Raw genomic sequence first — 23,500 nt, 5'->3', positions numbered from 1 at the left:
AAATCAATAAAACTATTCAGAGATTATGTGCTTTACTCAGTAATCCAGGAAAAGGATTTCTAATACCACATTCTGTAGTGGCTTTTTTGTAGCATCCAGGCTATTTGTTATCCCCTTTATTATAGGGAATTGAAGAGTAATTAAATACCTGCAGAACTCAAATCCCGTGTTTCTATTTTGATCTGACTTTAACTGTATCCAGGCAAAATTCTGCAAAATAAATCTTTGAGCTGAAGATGCCATTTTGATTTCACCCCTGTGAACCACTCTAAGAGTTCCAGTGCATGGACTGCCATAATGGGCGGATTGTGCGATATCCTTCATTGCATTTAAGCTTCATATGTCACACACACACTGTGAGCTGGATTAAGTGATACAGTTTGAATTAAAAAGCAAACAACTTACCAGAGCTCTGGATCAGTGGAGATGTTTTGCATGTATGCAAGTTTTTTCCATCTCCTTTGACTTTTAAAAAAATAATAGTAATTATGTACTAGAAGATCTGGAACATTGCAGTATGAATTAGAAGCAGGGCTACAGTGAAAATGGGACCGAGATGTGTGTTCGTCACTTAGTTTTCCCAGTACTGTGGTGAACAGTACAGTTGCCCTTTGTCTCTTCGGTTCTGCAGCAGAATCAGAATCATTAAGGTTGGAAAAGACCTTCAAGATCATCTGGCACAACCATCCCCTACCACCAATATCACCCACTAAACCATGTCCCTAAGCACCATGTCCAACCTTTCCTTGAACACCCCCAGGGACGGTGACTCCACCACTTCTCTGGGCAACCCGTTCCAATATCTGACTGCTCTTTCTGAGAAGAAATGTCTCCTCATTTCCAACTTGAGCTTCCCCTCATGAAACTAGAGGCCACTCCTAGTACTATTGCTAGTCATCTGCAAGAAGAGGCCGACCTCCAGCTCCCCACAGCTTCCTTTCAGGTAGTTGCAGAGAGCAATGAGGTCTCCCCTGAGCCTCCTCTTCTCCAGACTAAACAAGTCCAATTCCCTCAGCAGCTCCTCACAGGACTTGTGCTCCAGGCCCTTCAACAGCTTCGTAGTCCTTCTCCGGACATGCTCCAGGGCCTTGATGCCCTTCTTGTAGAGAGGGGCCCAAAGATGAACACAGTACTCAATGTACAGCCTCACCAGAGCTGAGTACAGGGGGATGATCACCTCCCTGCTGGCTACATTTGCTTCCTAAGCAAATATTTCACCAGTTTTCCAAGACATAATTTGTGATTTGTTTCATTTGACACAGCAGAGCATAGAGGTGTCTATGTGTAGAGCATAGGTGATTACAAGAACAATTTTGAAATCCATCTACAGGGTGATACAGAGCTGGTGTTGTCTTGTTTCTGGGGGGGCTGTTCTTGGAAATTATTTCCCTCAGTTTGGAGAGCATGTAAGCTGTTGATGGACCTCTGTGAAAGTTTCTGGCGGCCTCACCACAGCAGAGTACAAAGGGACAATCACCTCCCTGGCCCTGCTGGCTACACTGTTCCTGACACAGGCCAGGATGCCGTTGGCCTTCTTGTCCACCTGGGCACACTGCTGGCTCATGTTCCTAGTAAAAAAGCCTGATAATATGTCATCAATCTGCTTGTTACAGGCAAATTACCTTTGCTATGTCCTGTTGCGAAGTATTTGTTTTTGTCATGTAATCCGGGAAAAAAAATAAAAGCTATATCAAAAGTATAGGCTTTAACTGATAAGGGAAGCGGAAGATGGGACTGGTGCACTGCTTCTTTCCACTTTTCTCCTTCAAAGGATGTTATTCCAGTGCTGAGCTGTAGGTATACTTACTTATACAGTGACAGGGCTTGTGTTTATTGTTTTTGGTTTGTTTGTTTGTTTGCTTTTAACTCCTGCATCCTGATGCATACCCATCTTGACACTAGCAGCCATCTTGATTTTACTCGAATGTGGGAGTAGGACTGGTGTTCCTAAATACAGTTTAAGTACAATCTGTTGCTCTTTTGGGGGTTGCTCTATTAGTGTAGGAGCCTACACAAAAAGTAGGAAATATGTCAACTAAGTGTCTTTTTTTTTTTTTTTTTTGAAATGTTGCCTTTACTTTAAAGATCCATAGATAAATATTTTTTCTTATCTTTGTAGATCCTACTCATACATCTGTATACAATGCAGATTCTTGATGAAAACATTTGAATGTTTTGTTGGAGCCTTCTTACTTCAAAGTGGCTTGAATACCCTTATTTGCAGCTGGGTGAAAGGCCTGGTAAAGGTGCAATTCCTCTTCAGTCATTTTTCAACATGGTAATCCAGAATACTTGATAGCTTCTGGATTTACTGTTTGTGTTAACTGATTATCTTTTCATAGGCATCTTTACTTAGCCTAGAAGGCTACAGCCTACAAAATTCCTGCTGAGGGAGAGCAAGGGTGAACCTTTACACCACAAACTGTTACAGAGCTTGCTTCTTTTTTCACTCAGCCTCCACTGTCTTTTGAGGAAGTCTCATGGGGGTGCTCCAGAAGCTGAAGTGGATCAGAATCTTGGAATGCCCGTAAATCTAGCGTAATCCAATTCTGTATCATATAATTGCCTTGAAACAGGCAGGCAACATGTGGGCAGTTTCTGAATTCTCTGCTGCAGTTTACAGCCTTTGGGGACAAGAATGCTGCTGACATCTTGAAACAGCTATGGCATGTTTCCACTCAGCTGCTCATGTCATGGACTGGAAAAGCCTCTTTTGCCAGAGCATCGTGACATTCTGAGGTTACTCTGCAGTTTTCTCAAGTTTTGTCTCTCTTCTCACAGTCCTGGTTTAGATCATCATGGTTAGTTTTTAATTTATTCTTCCCACATGAATCACAAATGCTTTATTGTCTGGATAAACTCCGGATAGACTCTGAATAGACAAAGAACCAAGGTGTGATTCACTGCTTGGAGTTCAACTTTTTTTCAGAAGGAGCTTCAATTTCTGACATTTGTAGATAATAAATGGGAAATTGATATGAATGTCAAAGGCTTGTAATTACAACTGTAATCTTGTGCTATGTGTGAAATTAGGCTTTAGATAGCTAGTCCATTAGTTTCCATTAGTCTTTGGAAAGGGTCAGGCAGGTAAAGTCAAAAGGCAGTGGTGGTTGTACCATTAAAAGTAGGTACCATGGATCTACTGGGACAGTGATTAAAAAAAAAAAAAAAAATCTCCTCCAGGCCACATCCACCTGCAGCGTGGAGATCTGCTCCATGTGGGACCCATGGGCTGCAGGGGGACAGCCTGCTCCACCAGAGGCCTCTCCACAGCCTGCAGGGGAACTGCTGCTGCCTGCCTGGAGCACCTCCTGCCCTCCTGCTGCACTGACCTGGGGGGCTGCAGGGCTGCTTCTCTCTCAATTTCTCCCAGCTGCTGTTGCACAGCAGGTTTTTTTCTCCCCCTTTCTTAAATCTGCTCTCACAGAGGCACAAACAACATCACATATTGGCTAGCTTTGGCCAGCAGCAGGTCCCTTTGGGGCTGTCTGAAACTGGCCCTTATCTGACATGCGGCAGCTGCTAGATTCTTCTCCCAAAGGCCACCCCTGGGTCCCCGTGCTACCTAAACCTTACCCCGTAAATGCAATACAGCGATGATCTCAACCATTTCCAGCAAGCTCCCAGGACACTATTCCATCAGCACACTTGCTCCAGAGCCGGGGATCCCCAGCCAGAGGCCGGTGTCAGTGCGCTTCCCTGAATAGTGTTTGCCCTCAATAGCTGAGTGCTTGGGCACAAAGCTCCAGTTCTGCTGGCTTGTGCTAGGAAGTGCAACAGGCTGATGGGGTCACAGTTGAAATGCCAGAAGTTGAATTTGGTCTTTTAATGGAAGAACCTTGAACTCCACATTTTCCACTGTTGTCCATCTTCAGCAGTTAAAACTCCTCTGCTCTTGAAAAAATGTGGTCTGTGGATGGGGCTTTTGCATGGAGAAGTGTTGTACACTTGGCATAGCTTCCTGTCTGCTTCACAGTTTAAAGTGCTTGCCCTGTGCCTTTTTGCTTTCTGGAGCCATGTCACCAGTCTTGCCGATGTTTAAATGTAATTTTACACGTCCAGATGAAGGAATTACTCACACATTTACATTTATTTCTGCATAAGGACTTCCAGATTCAGCAGTTAAAGTGTTAAGAATTGATAGAGGTTGTTAAACACAGTATAAAGTACCCTTCACTCCATTAATTTGAGTAATTTTTACTAGGAAATGCTCTAGTCAGAATATAAACTTGCGGGTAATCTGCATTGTGCTTCTCCACCCCTCTTTCTTGAAATTGCAGGTACCCCGTTTCTTTAAAGTTTCAGATTGGTTTGGGGAAGGGGGGGGGGGGGAGGTCAATATGTGCTTACAAGAAGAATATCTTGCTACATATTGATCTGTTCCTGACACTTAAAATAATAATGAGTTTTATTATTTTTAAACATAAAGATATGATCCTGGGTTTTTCCGAGGCCTCTGAGAGTGAGAGTTAGTGAAACTCCGAGCAGATTTCCCTGCTGTGTTTTTGATGTGTTTCTGTGCGAAACGGGCAGCAGGATTTGTTTGAGTATGTAGGCCACTATTGTATTAGAATTACATAACCGTGTTGAGTGGTAGAAACAGATGAAAAGACCGGGATGCACGGCGTCCCCTAACAGATTATATCCTGCAACAATGAAGACGGCTCAAGCTCTGCAGAGAATGTGGTCACATGCAGTCAAAAAGTTGAGGATTTTAAGGGGGCACGTGAGTTGCTTTTTGTTGCATCTTGCTCCAGGTCTTTCCTCCCTCCTCCCCCACCTCCCCCCCGGTGCCTTGCTCCTTCCCCCTCCAACTCACTTTCATAGCCAGATGCCTGCAGTGGCAGGTCTTCTGGCGGTGTTTTTCTTTCACCGTGAAAGAAGCTGGCGTGGGTCATCTCTCAGCAGCAAGGAGTTGCATAAGTAAATCTCTGAGGACTGTCAGTGGGAGTTGCAACAGCTGCCTGCTCGTAGCACACGGGTGATTTTAGCACTTTGCATTGTTTCCTGCCGGAGATTGGGTTAAGCAATCTGTTCTGGGCACGTACAAAGTACCTATCATTTGGGTACAGGAGAATTAGGCAGATTTAAGCAAAGCCTGAGCACAGTGTTCTAATTAGAAGTGGACTGACTTTAGTCACTAATGAATTTAGACCAGCTAATTGCAGTAATTTATGTTTGCTGCAGCTAGCCGCTATCTGTGTGAAACCTTGCAAAGCAGTTAAAATTGGTAATCAGAGGTGGGATCCTTACTGCTCTGCCTGTCTTTCAGTGTTTTGGTGTGCAGTCTTGCAGTGAAATGGCAATCCTACAAGGGATATCCAGGCTGTTCAGGATGCCTTCGTGTTTCCCTACGGATGAAGCGTGAAGAAGTTGGCAAGGGTGTGAGGGTTTTTGTGAACCATCACTTGGTGCCTTCAGAGGAGAGTCATTATTAGGTGTGGAATAACAGGAATTTTGTGACTGTGGTGGAGACTTTAATTGTAGTTCTGATGAAGTCCTCAGCTGGTGATTTATAACATGTCTCTCCCTCCCTCTCAATCTTCTCCATTAATCTGTCAGTATGGGTTAGTATCGTGGCAGTGGCAAGCAGCAGTGCTTTTTATGATGTTAAAGAGATTATTGCTTAGAGATTTGAGGGAGTACAGATGTGTTTTGTGCCTTAAGGGCTTCCAAGGTGACCACTCAGTTCTCTGAACTGTGTCACATAGCCTGCATAGCTTTATTGGTATGGCAGAGCTGGTGCTGCTGTCTTGGTAATTATGTTGCACAAAATCAGCTTGCAAGTACATTGTGTACTTTCCTTCACTACTATAGCATGCAGCAACTGGGAGGCAGTTTCCTGAGGAGTAGTTTCTAAAAATGTATTACTTACAAATTACAAAGTGAATTATTTAATTGGCTTTTGTTTGATGCTTACTAACAGCTCCAAGCCAAAAATACACTCCCTCCCCAAATTTACAAAGGAAGTACCTGAAGACCATAAATGATGCTCTGAGGAACTCCTTCAAGTAACAGGTGCATGATGCTATCGGCTCAACATCTTGCAGGTTCTTAATCATAGAGGCAGCAGTTTCTTTTCCTTTCTTTTTACTTGTTTTTGTTTCCAGATACCTCAAGACTTGCTTGCCAGACCAAAATAAGCTTAAGTACATTAGGTTATGATGCTTTGATTTAGTACACAACGAATCTCTTCCATTGTGTAGAAGGTTTTGCTTGTGCCGTTGCGGATGGGAGGCATCGTGTTCTTGAAGGAAATTCCTGTCAGCTTAGCCATTTCATACCTATAAATCCATTTCCCAATATCGTTACTATGCTTTCCTCAGTCCCTTTGCTGCACCATTGTACTGAATAAGCAGTCATTTCTCTCAGAGTGGCCTTTAGCAGGTGGAATATCAAAGACCTGATGTTAGAGTTGCTGGAAGAGCAGGGTGAGGGTGCTGCTCTCCACCCCCAAGGGCAGCAAGCTCTTGCCTGTTGCACCCTGTTTCGTCTGCGCAGAGCTGGTCTCGGTGTGTTGGATTGGTAGGTAGTGTTGGTAAGGGCTGCAGGCAGTGCAAATTGGATACAAGTGAAGTTCTTGTCACACCTGTAAGTTGTTTTGGGCTTGTGTACAGTAAGAAGGATGGAAGAGATTTTACATCTAACCCGCTTCTGCAAAATTGGAGCGCAGCTGCTTGTCCTTTAAATTTTACCCATCATTTGATCCTTTCATTTCTAAAATTCTCTTCAGTGAAGCCAACTGGAATTTAAATGACATTGAGTCCTTTCTTTAGATCAGACTGGTTTTCTGCAGAGCTTAAAAATGTCATATAGAAAAGTAGGACAGTAATGGTGTAACTAAGGGTCACTAGTAGGTGACCATTTTCATACATGCAAAACAGGCAATCCAACTCACTTCTATTTGTCACAGTGGCTCAGAATAAGCATGTAGTTAATGAGAATTTATTTATTTTTATTTTTATTTTACCATAGACCTCATCTATGTAAGGGAATATATGTAGTGAGACAGTTCAGTGTCAGCTGGCTGAAGGGTCAGATATGTCAGCTGCTAACATGGAAATATCAGAGGAAATAATTTCACCATGTGCTTCAGCAAACAGAGTAATTAACTTATCCAGGACATGTATGTTTTAGTAAGTTGCAAATGCCACTCATTCTTACGTGTTCTAGACAAGTAGAAATTTAGAAATACTTGTGTCAATTTTAATATGACGTCCTCTCTTAACAGCCATATGAAATGCATTTCTAATTACACCTGAAGGGTCCTAGAAACTGGAGAGTGTTATCCATTTTCCAGGTGAAAAGTACTGATGCATATTTAACATCGCTCAGTGTTGTGAACTTGCTGATAAGAATGCTGAATATTTTGCATATTCCTTCAGGAACTCTAAGCAGGACTTACACTGATGTTTGTTTTTTAATGTGGTGACCATGCAATGGAAAACATAAACTTCATTCTGCTTTGGAGTGCTCAAAATCCATTGGGAGAACACTTTGTGGTGCTCCTTGCATTTGATAAATGGTTTCCATGGCTTGCTGAATAGTTGCTGACTGCCAGAAAACATTTACTCTTGAAATATAAGGCATTCTTTCAAACAGAGGCATGCTCTTCTTGTGTCACATCTCTTATCTGTTTTTGTTTGTTTGTTTGTTTTTTTCCTTTGGAGTTTAGTTGCCAGTAATCCCTTTAAAGCCTTTATAAAGACCATTAAGTCAAAATCAAGCTTCTGTCTGAACTTCTGCTTCCTGACAAAACTCTTACCTTATCAAGAAAGATGTCCTCTTTCAACAGTAAAAGCAAATAAATCGATGGCTTGAATACGCATATACTCATGCAGTACTTGGATTTTTCTTCTGCAGAAGTATGCTTTGCTTTGTGAAAGTTTTCAGTATCAAATACAGTGGTTCCTTTTTTCTCTTGGTTTAAAGGCCAGAAGCTGGCTATGTACTTACTGTATGATGCATCATAGCTGGGTGATTATTCTGTATTGTGTTTTTAAGCTGTGATGTTGGAAAGATTTCAGGTTATATCATGTAAGATAAACTGGTCAGTTCAGGATCAGTTTTAACTGGAAATGTGGGAGGGGGAGAAAAAAGGATTTTTGAGAAGTGTCATAGAAATGGATATACCAGTGCTATATAGTGATAACTGTTTTTTGTAAAAATGAATTTCAGAAGGGGAATTAAAATATTTAATTGTGTAATTTGGGGTGGATTTAGCATTTGTTAAATCCACATGTACTAAGATGAAAAGATCTGAAGGCTTATTGGTTTTGAAGATCCCAGTTTCAACTGCTGAATGGTATACTGGTATGGAGATATCTTTATCGGGGAGTTCATGTTATTTGAATCAGGACTGTATAATGCTAGTGTGATCTGAATGAATTGCTTATGCTGAATGAAACTTTTCCAGAAAATGAGGATGAGCTGTTAAACCAGTGAAATATGAAGACAGTCTACCAACCTGAGTCTATTAATATTTTTTTTTCCATTTTTAAATAAATACGAATTAAATACATGCACTTCATACTAACTTTACCAAATGCTTAGAATATTATATTTATAATATAATTTTAATGTTTTATAATAATAGTGTTTTAATGGGGTATTTCACAGTTTAGATTGTTGTGTGCTTTGTGTTTTGCTAATCGGTTTCTGTGTGCAACAGGCCCCAGGCATGGAAGAGCTGATATGGGAACAGTACACTGTGACCTTACAAAAGGTGAGTGCCTGTTATGTTTTCGGTTTTCAAATATTCAGCACTGCAGTAGTCTAAAAATCTTTTACAATAAATGTCATTATCTTATATGAGTCAAGAATATGATTAATGTCTTGTGCAAATCAGATATCTTTTCTATTTTAAAGCTTAATTGCTAGTTACTCATACTATAATCTGATTCTTTAATGTTAAGAGTAAATTAAATTAACCACTTAAGTGCTATACTTGCTTTTATTTGGTGTTGGTTATAGCAGTCTAATATACCATGTGCCAGCCACATAGCTAAATTCATCATTGAATAACCTTAAAAACAAAGCAGATGGCTTTATCAAGCAGTTGTGGTTAATGTCCAAGCTTTATAATTATCACTGAACACATTTTCTCTGATTTGTTCATATCTTTCATATCTAGCAGTGTAGAATCTAGTGGAAAATTACTGTTATCTAAATTTCTAAAATATGTGGGCTACAGATGCCACCTTAACAATTACTTTTAAGAAAAGATGAATTTATACTCAATGTATACTAAGTCCCTTTGAGTTAAAGAAAGTTCATCTCTTGCTTCTGAGATCTGTCATGGCTAGGCTACCATGACACAGTACAGGATGTGTCCTTCAGCAGCAGTGGCGGTGATGATCTCTTTTGATGATCTGGGTTCAATGAATAGGTTGTCCTGTTAATGTTTTTTATGCATTCTGCAATGAAATCAACTTGATGACCACGGCCTGAGGTGAAACAGTCCTCTTGCCTACAGAACCTGTTTTATGTGCTGAGTTTTTGAGGAAAAATTGTTTTTCGTGTTGCAGAGGTAGATAGGAGAAACACTGCAAAAGGAGACCTTAGTTGTTGTAATTTCAAACTTTTCAGATCTTGAGTAACCTGTAAACTACTTCTTTGCTTCAGAGATAACCTTTTGTCACTTAATGCAGTATGAGTTGATTGGACTTGTGCTGTCAAGTACAAATGAACTACCGAAGAGTTCTACCATTATTTTTAATTCTCTGTTGTTTTGGCTTGAAGTGTCAGTCTGCTTCCTGTACAACTAATGTGCAGCAAGTGCAAAGCATTGCTTTTTAACCTTCTCAAATAAATACCCACTTAATATTGAAATTAGTGGAGCACCAGCTAGCATGTGATGACATAAACATGCTGAGTTGTGGGAAAAGTGTTATTTTAACCTGGAGTATTAATTCATCTGTAAGTTAAAAACATTTTTAAGTATTAAATGTGGCATAATTTTGTTTTTTTTTGTTTTGTTTTTAGTGAGAGAAGGTCTGTATTGAATAGCTAATAACGTTAATCTGTGCGTTTAAAAAATCGTAGTTTTGTGGACACCTTTTCTGCAGTTGTGTTGTGCTAACACTTAAGGTCTAGTGTTACAGGCATGCTTCCTTCACACGTACTTCCTTAATTTTATGAATGCAAAACATAAGAGTTTATAGATCTGACATTTCTATGAAGGTAGGTTGTACATAAATTACATATTTAAACTGCTTGATTGTGATAGAGGATAATTACAGACCATTCACAAGTTCACTGCTTGCTTCTTGTAGTCAGCCATGGTCTTGGTTATACTGATGGAGGAGTAAGTAGTTATTGAAGACTAGATAGCAGTTGTAATGAAGGCTGAAAATGCTTCTCTGGTTTCCCCAAGCATCACGAACACAATAGAGTCATATATCTAACAACAAATTTGGCATGAATAACCAGTGGGATGATGTAGCAAAATGTAGACCACATTAGTGAGAACTTTGCTTAATTACTAACCATCACAAGGCTGCAGATTGAGGTTTTGGAACACAAGAACATGTCTTCTTGCTACATATATCCATTATTTTTTAAATCTAGAGGTATTGCATATTTCTGCAACTCTGCATGTAACTATTGTATTTTGAATACTATCTAGGTAGAGTGCCATCACAGAAGATTTGTGCTACTCTTCTTTCTCTCTATCAAAATGCCTTCTGATGGAATTGAATTTTGTTGTTTGTTTTCAAAGGATTCAAAACGAGGATTTGGGATTGCAGTTTCTGGTGGCAGAGATAACCCACATTTTGAAAATGGTGAAACCTCGATAGTCATTTCAGATGTTCTCCCAGGTGGCCCAGCAGATGGATTACTTCAGTAAGCAATTTCTTTTTTTCTCTGTCTGACGTATTTTGAGGGTCATGGCTGTAGAATACGTAAAAACTTCATTGGGCATGGTTGACTGTCTGATGATTTAACCCAATTGAGATGTGATAATTTCTTGAAGACTTAGATGTCTGTTTTAAATGGGAGGAAAAAAAAAAAAAAAAAGGAAAAAAAAATCCATGGGGGTGTTTCTTTGCTATTTTTAAGTAAATAAATTTCAGTGGTGTTGAAAAGCTTTTGTAGTCAGCTATGTCTCTCTTAAGATTGTATATCTTCTAAATGAATAGTAGAAATACTTAGCATCTCAAAGTACTCTTCCTGTTCTTCCTTCAGGAAACATATTAATTGGCCAGTCATTAGTTTTCAAGAAAATGGTGTTAAGTTGGATAGAGAGCCCAACAGCAGGTCTCAACCTTTATCGTGTTGGGCATGATATTGGGGCAGGGAAGAGAAACAGAGGCCTTTGCTAAATGTTTATTTTATAATTGGAATAAACAAATATAAAAATGCAGGTTATAGGTAGTCCTTCTGATAGTGCATTCAGTGGTGAGGCAACATCTATCACAGACAAGTATTTTGAAATCTGTAGGCTGAGATGAACAATTTCTAGTCCACTGCTGATCAATTTTTCATCCTGGAATACTTTGATAAGGACTAGACTGTTTGGAAGAATGATGAATTTCCACAGTAATAGTAACTCAAGAGTGGGTGGGTTGTGGCCATTTTGCCACAATTATTTGTGGTAAATTTGGTGTAGTAATGAAAAGACTGACTGAGTAGTTAATGATGGACTAGATAAGAGATGTATTGCAGAGCATGTAACAAACCATTCTCAACATAAGCCTGCAAAAAGTGACTCCTATACAATACCATGATAATAAATACTGATCCATAACCATGTATGATTGGGGAATAAAATCATGTCCACAAATTATGTATGATCGTAAGTAAATTGGTGATGACAAGGCAATACTAAGCAATTTGTGGACAAGCAGACAGAACACATCCTAAAGAAAACTAAAGGTAAAGCTGTTCCTCTAGCAAACTAAGGAATGTCAAGGCCAAGTGCCGGGTCCTGCACCTGGGGCGCAATAACCCCAAGCAGAGCTACAGGCTGGGAGAGGAATGGTTGGAGAGCTGCCAGGCAGAGAAGGACCTGGGAGTGATGGTGGATAGTCGGCTGAATATGAGCCAGCAGTGTGCTCAGGTGGCCAAGAAGGCCAACGGCATCCTGGCTTGTATCAGGAACAGTGTGACCAGCAGGGCTAGGGAGGTGATTGTCCCCCTGTACTCAGCTCTGGTGAGGCCGCACCTCGAGTACTGTGTTCAGTTTTGGGCCCCTCGCTACAAGAAGGACATCGAGGTGCTTGAGCGGGTGCAGAGAAGGGCGATGAAGCTGGTGAGGGGCCTGGAGAACAAGTCCTACGAGGAGCGGCTGAGGGAGCTGGGCTTGTTCAGCCTGGAGAAGAGGAGGCTCAGGGGCGACCTTATCGCTCTTTTTAGGTACCTCAAGGGAGGCTGTAGCGAGGTGGGGGTTGGCCTGTTCTCCCACGTGCCTGGTGACAGGACGAGGGGGAATGGGCTTAAGTTGAGCCAGGGGAGTTTTGGGTTGGATGTTAGGAAGAACTTCTTCACTGAAAGGGTTGTGAGGCACTGGAACAGGCTGCCCAGGGAAGTGGTGGAGTCACCATCCCTGGAAGTCTTTAAAAGACGTTTAGATGTAGAGCTTAGGGAAATGGCTTAGTGGGGACTGTTAGCGTTAGGTCAGAGGTTGGACTCGATGATCTTGAGGTCTCTTCCAACCTAGAAAATTCTGTGGTTCTGTGAATGTAGGACCAACCTTCAAGGTATAGGGCATTACAGTCCTGCAAGCCTTGCTAGAGTAGAGTGAACACACATGTGGGTTCTCCATGTAGTGTTGTAACATTATTTAGTGCTATTTTGGGGTACAAAGACTGTGAAGAGAGCTATTTTAACTTGCATAAAGTATAGATTAAACTGATACTGGAATATAGTGTGCTGTTCTGGAATACTTTTCCAGTAAGAGGAATTGGAAGGTTATGAAAAGAGGCACAAAAATCAGGAGTTAGAGAAAATGCCTTACAGAGAGAGGCTTAAAGTAAGTAATCTTCTTATTTAAAAAGAAGATTGTGATGTGACTTGATTACAGTTAAGAGAAAATAATGGGTACTAAAGATTTCTCTTATCTAGCAGAAAAAGGTACAGTAGCCAGTGTTTGTTCAGACTAATGCTTTAACTGCAAGGTTAGTAACTGACTTGTCATCAAAACAGACTAATATAAGGAGTGGTGGATTTATTTTTTATTTTTAAGTTTCCTGTACTTTTGGGGGTAGAAATCTTTCTGGGAAGAAACATTTTTTTTGTAATTAATCATGTATTATGGGTTTGTCTCCTAGAGGTGCCTAAGTCTTTCTTAATGGTCTATTAGACATGCAGGCAGTTGGAATAGATGAACCTGTAATCTCTTTTGGTCTGTGTGGTTTGGTGTTTTTTTGTTGTTTGTTTGGGTGTTTGTTTGTTTTTTAGGTTTTTGTTTTTCTGTTTATTTCATTTTGCTTTGGGGGAGTTTGGTTTTGTTTTGACCAATCACGTTCTTCCAGTGTCAATGGGGCCTAAATACCAATATTTCAGAAGAGTGTGCTGTGTGTTACAGTGGTACTTTGTAGAGATTTGTCTGAATGCTATGGTGTGCAGCAATTTGAAGCTCTCTTGAAATCCTTATCCTGCTGTGAAAAATACTACCTAGGTGAGAAGGACTAGGCATTCTGGAAGAACTAAAAAAGACTAAAATTTTTAATGGTTGTAATGAATGTCCTTTAAAAACAAAATATTCCTCAAAGTTACGGCAGTATAACGAAGCTGGGCATAATAAGTGTACAAAGTTATGCAATTCTACCCAAGCTGGTTTTCAAATATACTAAAAGCTTCTTGTAGTAATCTCAGGTATTTCAGTGCTGTGTAACAAATGCAGCTTTTAAGAAAAGCTCTCTATTAAAGAGAACAAAATCCTTTGGTCTGTGTTCACCGCCATCACTGAGAAAAAAAAATAAAATTGCATTTTGCTGTTTCATGAAGACCTCTCTTAAATACTTTTCTTTTTTTCTTTTTTCTTCTCTCTGCTCTTTCAGAGAAAATGACCGGGTGGTCATAGTTAATGGGACCCCGATGGAAAATGTTCCACATTCTTTTGCAGTCCAACAGCTTAGGAAAAGTGGAAAAGTGGCCACCATTGTAAGTAAAATACAAATGTATTCACTGTAAAGTGGTATGTACCTGTGTAAACAACCAAGGGTTTGATTTTCTTCTATGAAATGGACAATAAATGCATACAGCAAAGCATTTGCCCAATTGAACATACAGAGTAAATAACTAAAGCAAAGACATACTTCATACAGGTGAAACAAATGGAAATAAAATTACAGCATCACAAAGTTATCTTGTTGAAAAACTGAGAATAAAATTTGTCTTCAATTTTTATTTTTACTAAATGATGAGTGGCAGTTGAAAAAAATGAAATAATTTGAGTAAAATTATGTCCAGCATACACAGACCTTGTCCAAGAATTTGCTGTCCAGACTTGCTTTCCTTCAGAGATGCATCAACATCTCTGTTGGAGGGGGCTGTCACATTTTTAGAAGTCACCTAGAGAAAGAAAAAACATCTGTAGTGTATCTGTTGCAGAGGTAAAATCACGTGGTTGCTGATCTGATTTTTTAATTTATTTTTAATTCTCCTACTATTATTATTCTCCTAGTTAGTATTTCTTCTGTACATCTAAATAATCTCATTTACTGGTTATTCTGTAAATAGACTGGTTTCCAGTGTGATACGTACAGTCCTGCAGTGATTCAGGGTTTTCAGGTTCTCTATTTTTCCCCATCTCTACCTGAAATGTGAAGAACTTTTCATTTGTCAAATGTCACATTCTGACCATTGGAGGTTTCTTTTTTGTTTGTTTCATCCTGCCTTGAACAGGTAGTGAAAAGACCACGGAAAGTGCAGGCAGCTGCTTTGAGGAGAAGCCCCTCCCTTGACTATGAGGACAGAGCTTTAGATGTAATGGATGACCATGCAGATTTTGATGGCAAAAGTGCTCGAAGTGGCTACAGTGAAAGAAGCTGGCGTAGTGGCAATGGAGGGCGCAGCCAAAGCTGGGGAAACAGCCTGGATCAGAGCTATAGAGATGATGAAGACAGAGGGCGCAACAAAAGCAGAGACCATAGCAGGGAATACAGCCGTGATCGCAGTCGTGGTAGGAGTGTTGACAGGAGCTTGGATCGAGACTATGGAAGAGATCGGAGCAGGGGAAGGAGCATTGACAGAGATGGTGGCTATGAACGGGACTACAGAGGAGACTACAGCCCACCCAGTTACAGCCATGGATTGCAACCCGATCCTAGATATGCGAGGGAGGTGAGGAGCCGAAGTAGAGACAGGCTTCGTTCCCGTAGTCCTTCGCCTGAAATGCACCATCAACATGAGTACCTAGGACCGCAGGATCAAAATGGACCCATCAGTGTTCTCTTAACAAAAGGCAAACACAATGAAGGTAGGTACAGGAGGGGAATAGAGGAATTAGCTTTTAATGCAGCGTGTTATTTTGCTGGGGGCAGGGAGGGCACTGAATGTAAATGTTGGCCTTTTTCACTGATTGCTTAAGTTGTTCTTTCATTTTCCATGACTGGTTTTGGGTGCTTTTTTTTCCCCCAGCACTGTGGACTTCACCTTTGAACAAGATACTCTTCACACACATAATTTCAGTATTTTCGAGCCTCTGTGTCCTTTGTTTTTTTCATTTTCTCCTCCCTATTCTGAATATGGTGAGAAACATGGATCTGATCATGATTCAGATTACACTTGGCACGTCTACAAAAGGGGTAGTTGTAAAGGGTGAAGAGTAGACTCTGCTTTTAATAGACCATTTAATTTAATTATACGGAAGGGAGGAAGTGGTTCCAAGGATTGTTTGTTTCTGAATACTTCAGAATGTAATTAATGGTTACTGAAATAGCAACAACTGAAACAGCCTTTCCTTGTTAAGTGTTGGAGTGTGTAGATGGCTGCCAAAAGTGTGATCTTATAATGTGCTGTGAAAGAGATTGTTGTGCTGCAAAGCATATTTGAGATAGGTTGTTCAACCTTTTCTGTTTTTTTTTTTTTTTTTTTTTTTTTTTTTTCTGGGTGGTGGTGCTGCTGTTTTTCTCTTTTTTATATACCTTTAAATGTGCCTGTTGTGACTTAGAAGAATATTCTGCTGGTGTAATCTTTGAACACAGGAGCTATTCTCTCTTTTTTTTTTTTTATCAACTATGGCAAGGATGCTTGTCCCTCCTTATTCTTCCCCTGCACATAATCTTTAAAATTGCAAAGATAATGCACATAAGTATACGAGTAAGGAGAAATTTCAGATGTCTTTGTTAAAAAGTTCAACATGTATCCAGTATTTCTGTAATAATTTCGGCCATTCATGTGGATACTCTGCAGATTCTCTCAAACATGGTGACTTTTTTTTTTTTTTTTCAAGTAAGTGACTGTGTTTCTGTCCTTTATTGCTCTAGGGTGTGCTCATTTTAAAACCAATGTTATCTTTTCTTTTTCCGTTTTGCCTGAAACAACTGAGACATGTTTTTGGGTTGTTACTGATAGGAGAGGGTCTGCATGAAGCAACTGGTAAAAGAAACAGGTCTTCTTTTAGCACTTTCTGACTCTTTATCATGCCTTTCTACACCATACAAAACATGATACGTAGAGAATCTAGTCCAGTGTATTTATGAGCACCTCCGCAACAAAGGCATTGTTTTGCTGTTGACCATGTAGGCTAATCACCTGTGATTGTTTTCAGGCTGCTGATTTTTTGTACTATGGTGACAGTGCTGAAATAGGAAAAAGCCTGAGGTTAAGTAGGTTTACTGGGTCCCCATTTTCATTTCTCTTGGTATTTCTCTTCATGCACATAGTGTTGTTTTGAAAAATGCATTCTTGCTCATCATCTAAGCTACAGCGGGTTATTTCCCTGATTCTAGAATATGGTCTTCGGCTTGGAAGTCAGATCTTCATAAAAGAAATGACCAGTACTGGCCTAGCCACAAAAGATGGCAACCTTCACGAAGGGGATATCATTCTTAAGGTATGTCCTGGCTAAACAGCTAGCAATGTAGAAACTATTTGTTAAAATGGCTTCTCTGGATTATGTCATTTTATAGTCAAGTTCACTATCAAACTTCAATGCAATATGGACTTTTTTGTTTACCTGTAGCGTTATTGTTGCCTTTTTATGTCCAGATCAATGGTACAGTGACAGAGAATATGTCTTTATCTGATGCCCGAAAATTGATTGAGAAGTCACGGGGAAAGCTACAGCTGGTTGTCCTCAGGGACAGAAAGCAAACACTGCTCAACATTCCTTCACTGAACGACAGCGACTCAGAAATGGATGGTGAGGTTTAATGGGGATAAAAAGTTCATGTCTCTTTACAGCGATAAATTGAAGCCTAGTGTTTTTTCTGTGATATAGTGACACTAGATTCTTAAAAAAAATAAAATAAATAAAATAAATAATTAAAAAAAAACAAACACTGAATGCATACATGATTAAATATTATCCAAACAAGCATCAAGCCAACTGCCTTTCAGATGAAAGAAGAATTTTGCAGTAATCATACATTTTGCTTGGGGGCAGAGATAGAAGAAGCAGTGGTGGTCAGGAAAAATCGATCTTTGTCTTCATAACATCCAAATCAGCTGCTTTAATAAAAGGCTTTAGTTTTAAAACCAAACGTAATGGTCTGATCTCTCTTTCCAATGGCATTAACATTCATTACAGCGTTCAATGGGAGGGAAAAATGGTCAGGGCAAAAGAAAATTACATGTAAATCCCTTGGAGAACTGGTTTCCATTTCCAGGATCTGTTCCATACTAGTGATCACTGACAATGCACGAGCTGTATCTCACAACATTATCTTGCTTTGGGAAGGCCTCAGGATGTTTGGGGGAGCAGGATATTATACTAAATAATGCAAGATACTTGTTTCTGTGATGTCAGCATACTCAAAACAACTCCTCATAGGTTTTACTGTGATGACTGAGATACAGTTTGAATCTGGGGGCCATTTTGTTTCATGACTGAAAAGCAGTAACAAGGATGGTTAATGTAGTCTTCTGTTTTCTGTAGTCTTATTGTATTTCCAGCAGAGCTCAAATAAAAGTCTGTTAACACTAGCTCATCAGGCTATTGTGTGGTCATAGCTGTTGTGTGGTGTGTGCATGTTTACCAAAAGTTGTGTGAAGTCTTCCTGAGATATTTTCCAGGGGGAAGAAACTAAAAAGCATGCAACATTTTTTGAACCCTAGACAAATCCAACTTGGAAAGGAAGTGGTCTTGAAGTGTCAACTTTATATTTGAAAGCTTTTGTAAATAAATGCGGTGATTATATGTGCAGATAATGTAAGCATTTATTGTTTTGTTACTGTTTTTATAGATATTTCAGAAATAGAGTCAAACAGATCATTCTCCCCTCAAGATGACAGATTACATCATTCTGATGTTGATTCACATTCATCCAATGAAAAACTAAAAGAGAAACCAAAGTAAGAAGTGTTCTTTTCCAGTACTTTGCTTATCAAGGAAATACTTAAAATACGTGTACTGATAACTGGTTTCACTGCATTTATTTTCTCATTTAGTGCAAAAGATGATTCATCCAGTAGGATGTCCAGGATGGGTGCAATGCCTACACCATTTAAATCGACTGGTGACGTTGCTACTGCTGCTGTCACAGTTGTAGACACAAACAAAGAACCAAAGTATCAAGATGATGCGGCAGGTCAGAGTTGAATTATTCTTTCTTTTTCCTTTTTTTCTTCCTTATCTTTTTTTTCTTCTTCTTCTCCTTCATCTTCACATCCTTCGTCTTCATCTTCTTCTTCATCTTTGTCTTCCTCCTTCGCCTTCACTTTCTTAATCTTCTCCTCCTTCTCCCCCTTTGTCTTCATCTCCTGGCAAAAAAAATTCTCTCTAAATCACATCCACATGTCTAGCATAGTTTTCCTGTTAATCCCATCCTTGCACACAGAAGAGGTCTGTCTCTGCTTTGCGGTGCAGAGAAAGAAGGAACACAAGAGATTACCTGAAGGCAGTTGTATATTAGAATTAAAGGCCCTAAAAGCAAATACTCATCTAGTGCTTCTTCTGCTGTAGTCTGGTACCCTAAACGGTCAAGTGAAGCTATTTCTGAAGTCTGATCTGTATTGCCTGAAAGAGTTCTATATTCCTCTTTTGTCCTATTTGTATTTTCAAGAATTAGAGGGAAAAAAAAGGAGGAGGGGAGGGGGAAGAAATGGATGGGTGGAAAGTAAATCAATTCTAGGGGAAAAAAAAAGCTTTACATTAAAATCTGTATTAATCTTTGGCATGGGAGAGATTGATTGCTATCTGATCACTAAAAATTCCTGCTATAACTTGTTTTTAATAGCTTAATAACTTACATTGGCTTTTTTTATATACAGTGTCTCAACCCAAACCAGTTGCAAGAACAATTCTTAAACCCAGCCCTGAAGATGAAGCAATATATGGGTAAGGAGGCACTTGCTGTGTTCTTTTGCACTCAATGTTCTTCATGACCTCCACCTGTTTCTTAGTTGTGTATGTTTGGACTTTTTTGCTCATTTGGAGCGATACTCCCTTCATAGTTTAATGCTGAGAAGAGATGATGTACCTTCTAACTGAAGGGGTTGTTAAGCCTGGAGGAGAGATAACAGAAGTCAAAGTTGACTGTCTGCAAATACATAATGAATAGGGGTAGAGAAAACAGAGCCAGACTCTTCTCAGAGGGACACAGAATGAAGAGCAACAGACCCAAGCTGGAACATTGGAAATTCTGGTGTGATATATTTTTTATGAGGTGGTTAACCACTGAACAGCTATTCCATGTATGTTGTGGTATCTCTACCACCAGAGATACTCAAAAGCTTATATGACCAAGGCCCTGCACATCTGCTTTCAGTAAAGGTCCATTCTAACCTGCACAATGCTATGGCATGCATAAAAAAAAAATTACACCTCTTCATTATTTTATACATACACAACAGACAACCTTCCTCTTTCTCTTAATACTAATATACAAAGGGAATGTCCTCTATTTAATTTGGAAACAAGTCTGTTGCAAGAGAAGGCCAAACATGTAGGTGTTTCTGTAAAAGCTGGAAACTTGTCTACTGAAATTCGCATTTCTGCACAAGCCTGAGCTGTGCATACTGCAGTTCTAATCTCTGCTCTAAATGAACAAAATATTGCTCACAAAGAGTGTGCATATGTGATGGTTTTTAAAAGTGGGTAAATTCAACCTGGTACTGTTGATTCTGTAAGAGTTAAGATACTAAAAGTTACGCACTGTATAGATATGAAATCAACCTACATGTTTTCTTTGAGAGTCTCCAAATACAGAAATTAAAGGTAGAGGAATACTAGGATTGTAAGGGAAAGCCTAAAGATTGTGCAGCTTGATTTTTTCTCAAATAGATTCTCAAATAGTGCAGGATTTTTTCTCAAATAGATTCTCTTCTCAGATCTTTCCTGAGGTTGGACCTTGCATGTGTTGTCATTGATGTACAAATTAATCAAGTGATTATTTTGGTGAAGGGGAATTTATAATACAGGCTTAGGGTATTACTGAGAAAGGCTGACAGATAAGTACTATCCTCTGTGTTGGAAGGTCACTTAGGCATACAGCTTTTCTGACAGGAAAAACACTGAACCTCGTTCAGTAACCTCTTCCTCTCTGGAATATGAAAGGTATGATTGTTAACACAGCAATAGAATATACTTGGGAGTATTTCTGTGTACAAGAAAACTTGAAGAGTTCCATGTAATCTAATAAATATTAAACTGCAAAGAAAATAGGTGTAAATTTGTATGACATTTCTCAGATGCTTAGAGGAAAAAAACTGTGATTGCTCATAACTCAGGCTGTTTTCACAAACAAAACCAAAATAAAACCAAACAAACAAAACCAAGCTACTCAGTTGAAAGGAGATCCAATAGGTTGGGAATGATTTCAGGACTTCAGGAATTAGGAGTCATTTTCTTGTTCTGTCAAGTCTGTGTGTGTCACCTGGTCTCTCTTCCTAGTTAAGTTTCCACTCTGAAAAATGCAAATTATCTGCTTTCTGTTCTCTGAAGAATGACCTGAGTAAATGTAGCCTATCTAATGAGAGAAAGGGATATTCTCTCTAATGAGAGAAAGAATATTACTACGATGATTTTGTTGAAACTGTTGCAATTTTTTGCTCTTGACAACCTAGTATTGTCATATGCCTAAAATCTGGCCTTTCTTCCTTTTTCTGGCTTGCAAATCTTGTAGTCCTAATACAAAAATGGTGAGATTCAAGAAAGGGGACAGTGTGGGTCTACGACTGGCTGGTGGAAATGATGTTGGGATATTTATTGCTGGAATTCAAGAAGGGACCTCAGCCGATCAGGAAGGACTGCAGGAAGGAGATCAGATTCTTAAGGTATGAGTATGTGTCCCTGAAATTCAGACCACTTTTGTATTCTTCTGGTGTGCTTCTTAGTGGAAATATGAAAGAAGTTATATTCTCAGGCAAGTTATTTCTTGATATGTGTGTGTGTGGTAGAGAGATTTCACTGAAATCAGCTTTTGAAGGACAACTCAAATATCAAGTATTGATTTGCATAAGCTTCTGTGGAAGGGGGAGGTAGAAGAAATATTAATCAAAAAAGAAAAAAGTCCCAAGATGGAAGAGAATAAATTTTCCTTCCCAATCTTGGAGGGAAAAAAATGAGGCCAGTATTCTTTTTAATCTTTTTCTAATTTCCCTGGGTAACAGCAACTTAATTTTCCCAGTTTCTGAATTATTTTTCTATGCTATTTTGTCTTCTTTTCTTTTCCTTTTTTTTTTTTTTTTAATATTCAAATAGGAGGCTAATCAAATTTTCTCTTCTGCTTGTTTTCTCTTTTGATAGCCTTTATTTTAAAGGCCTTATGAAGACTGTTCAAGCAGAAGAAACAGTCTAGCAGTGCACATCCAGGATGTTGTTATTTCAGAAAGATTACTGTGAATGGCTGTATAAAATATCTATATTGACTTTATGAAAATATTTATATATATATATGTGTGTGTGTGAGAGTGTATAAAATAAGGGAAAATAATACTTAAGATTTTTTAAGTGAAACAAAGCTTTGGGTGTTTCTTTTAAATTTTTTCTTTCTTTTTTTTCAAATGTTATTTTCTTCTTTTATACATAGGTAAACACTCAAGACTTCAGAGGCATTGTTCGGGAAGATGCTGTTTTGTACCTCTTAGAAATTCCCAAAGGTGAAACAGTGACAATTCTGGCTCAAAGCAAATATGAAGGTAAGTGCTTTGAACAAAAAGTGTGTATATCCGTGAAGCTTCTGCAGTCATCAGGAGTGTGTTAAGCTCTGTTTTGTCACTGAAACCACAAATAAATTCTCTTATGCTTATTCTTGGTAGCATTTTAGTTATCCTTGTTTTCAGAATTGTAGGAGACAACTGTTTTCTATACCACAAGAATCATACATGTAGAAATGCCTGTGTGATATGTTTATCAGAGTTATTTCTCTAACTTTTTTGTTATTAGCAAGTAACATCTCTTCTTAATCCTGCAAACATACTGCTTATTCCTTCTGCTTTTCTGCACATAGCAGTTTGCCTGAGATCTGCTGTTTACACTCCTTTTCAGCTGTACCTTGGCAGTCATAAGGTATTCACAGTCAGGCAGCAGCAAATGGACAATTTGAAAAGCAGCGAAGGAACAAGCAGTACCTCTTGCTTTCCTGTTTGGAGGCATAGCCTGCTGTAATACTAGCTGCCTTTTGCTCTGTCACGGTGCAAGATCATGCTTCCCTTCTGCTATAAGGACTATATGTGTACAAATATAGAATATTTTTGGTAATATTCTTCTTTTGGTGAAGAACAATGGATGTGGAGGCTGATTTTTGCATATTTTTGTTTGGAGTGGAAGAAGTTCAAAACTCTTCTCTGGAACAACTGGTTAATCTTTCAAGTGTAAAAATTATAAACTAAATAGAGTTCCTGTTTCAGTCTACAGAGACATCATGGCTTGTGGCAGAGGAGACTCGTTCTTCATCAGAAGCCACTTTGAGTGTGATAAAGAGTCACCGCAGAGCTTAGCCTTCACCAGAGGGGAGATCTTTAGAGTAGTTGATACACTGTATGATGGCAAACTGGGAAACTGGCTAGCTGTGAGAATTGGAAATGAACTTGAAAAGGGCCTCATTCCAAATAAGAGCAGGTAAGTAAACATTCTGTCATTGTTAATATCTGTCATTGTTAATGTCAAGTAATAATTCTGTTAATATTTTTACAAAATATTTTTGCTTTCTATGTCATACCTCTTTTTTTTTTCCCTCCTTGCAAGAACAAAAAACTTGTTCTGTCTTTATTTTCACAATATTTGTCCCTGCAAAACTGTAGATTTTAGAACCATGGTATTATGTGACGAGAAGATGAGAGGATTGTGCTGCCTGCACACTGGGCTGGCTCTTTGCAACACAGGTCTAGAGCTTCTGATGCAGCAATCAATCTTTGGCCATTAGTGGCTTCAATTCCTCTTCTACAAAAT

General features: G+C 39.2%; 1 protein-coding gene across 7 annotated transcripts in view; it reads left to right on the top strand.

Moving 5' to 3' along the window:
* TJP2 (tight junction protein 2) overlaps positions 1 to 23,500 on the top strand; it is a 65,737-nt gene that overhangs the window by 31,978 nt on the left and 10,259 nt on the right. For all 7 annotated transcript variants that reach the window (XM_082783789.1, XM_082783790.1, XM_082783795.1 and 4 more), the window contains 12 exons: positions 8,672 to 8,725; positions 10,721 to 10,845; positions 14,004 to 14,106; positions 14,851 to 15,424; positions 16,899 to 17,002; positions 17,158 to 17,311; positions 18,354 to 18,462; positions 18,559 to 18,698; positions 19,381 to 19,447; positions 21,234 to 21,384; positions 22,140 to 22,248; positions 22,960 to 23,170. In XM_082783789.1, the coding sequence (XP_082639915.1) occupies positions 8,681 to 8,725; positions 10,721 to 10,845; positions 14,004 to 14,106; positions 14,851 to 15,424; positions 16,899 to 17,002; positions 17,158 to 17,311; positions 18,354 to 18,462; positions 18,559 to 18,698; positions 19,381 to 19,447; positions 21,234 to 21,384; positions 22,140 to 22,248; positions 22,960 to 23,170 (1,892 nt within the window). In that variant the 5' untranslated portion in view covers positions 8,672 to 8,680. The remainder of the gene's footprint in view (positions 1 to 8,671; positions 8,726 to 10,720; positions 10,846 to 14,003; positions 14,107 to 14,850; positions 15,425 to 16,898; positions 17,003 to 17,157; positions 17,312 to 18,353; positions 18,463 to 18,558; positions 18,699 to 19,380; positions 19,448 to 21,233; positions 21,385 to 22,139; positions 22,249 to 22,959; positions 23,171 to 23,500) is intronic.

This window comes from Aythya marila, assembly GCF_965140915.1.
Source record: "Aythya marila genome assembly, chromosome: Z".
NCBI lineage: Eukaryota > Metazoa > Chordata > Aves > Anseriformes > Anatidae > Aythya > Aythya marila.
This window is presented reverse-complemented; position numbering and strand designations above follow the sequence as displayed.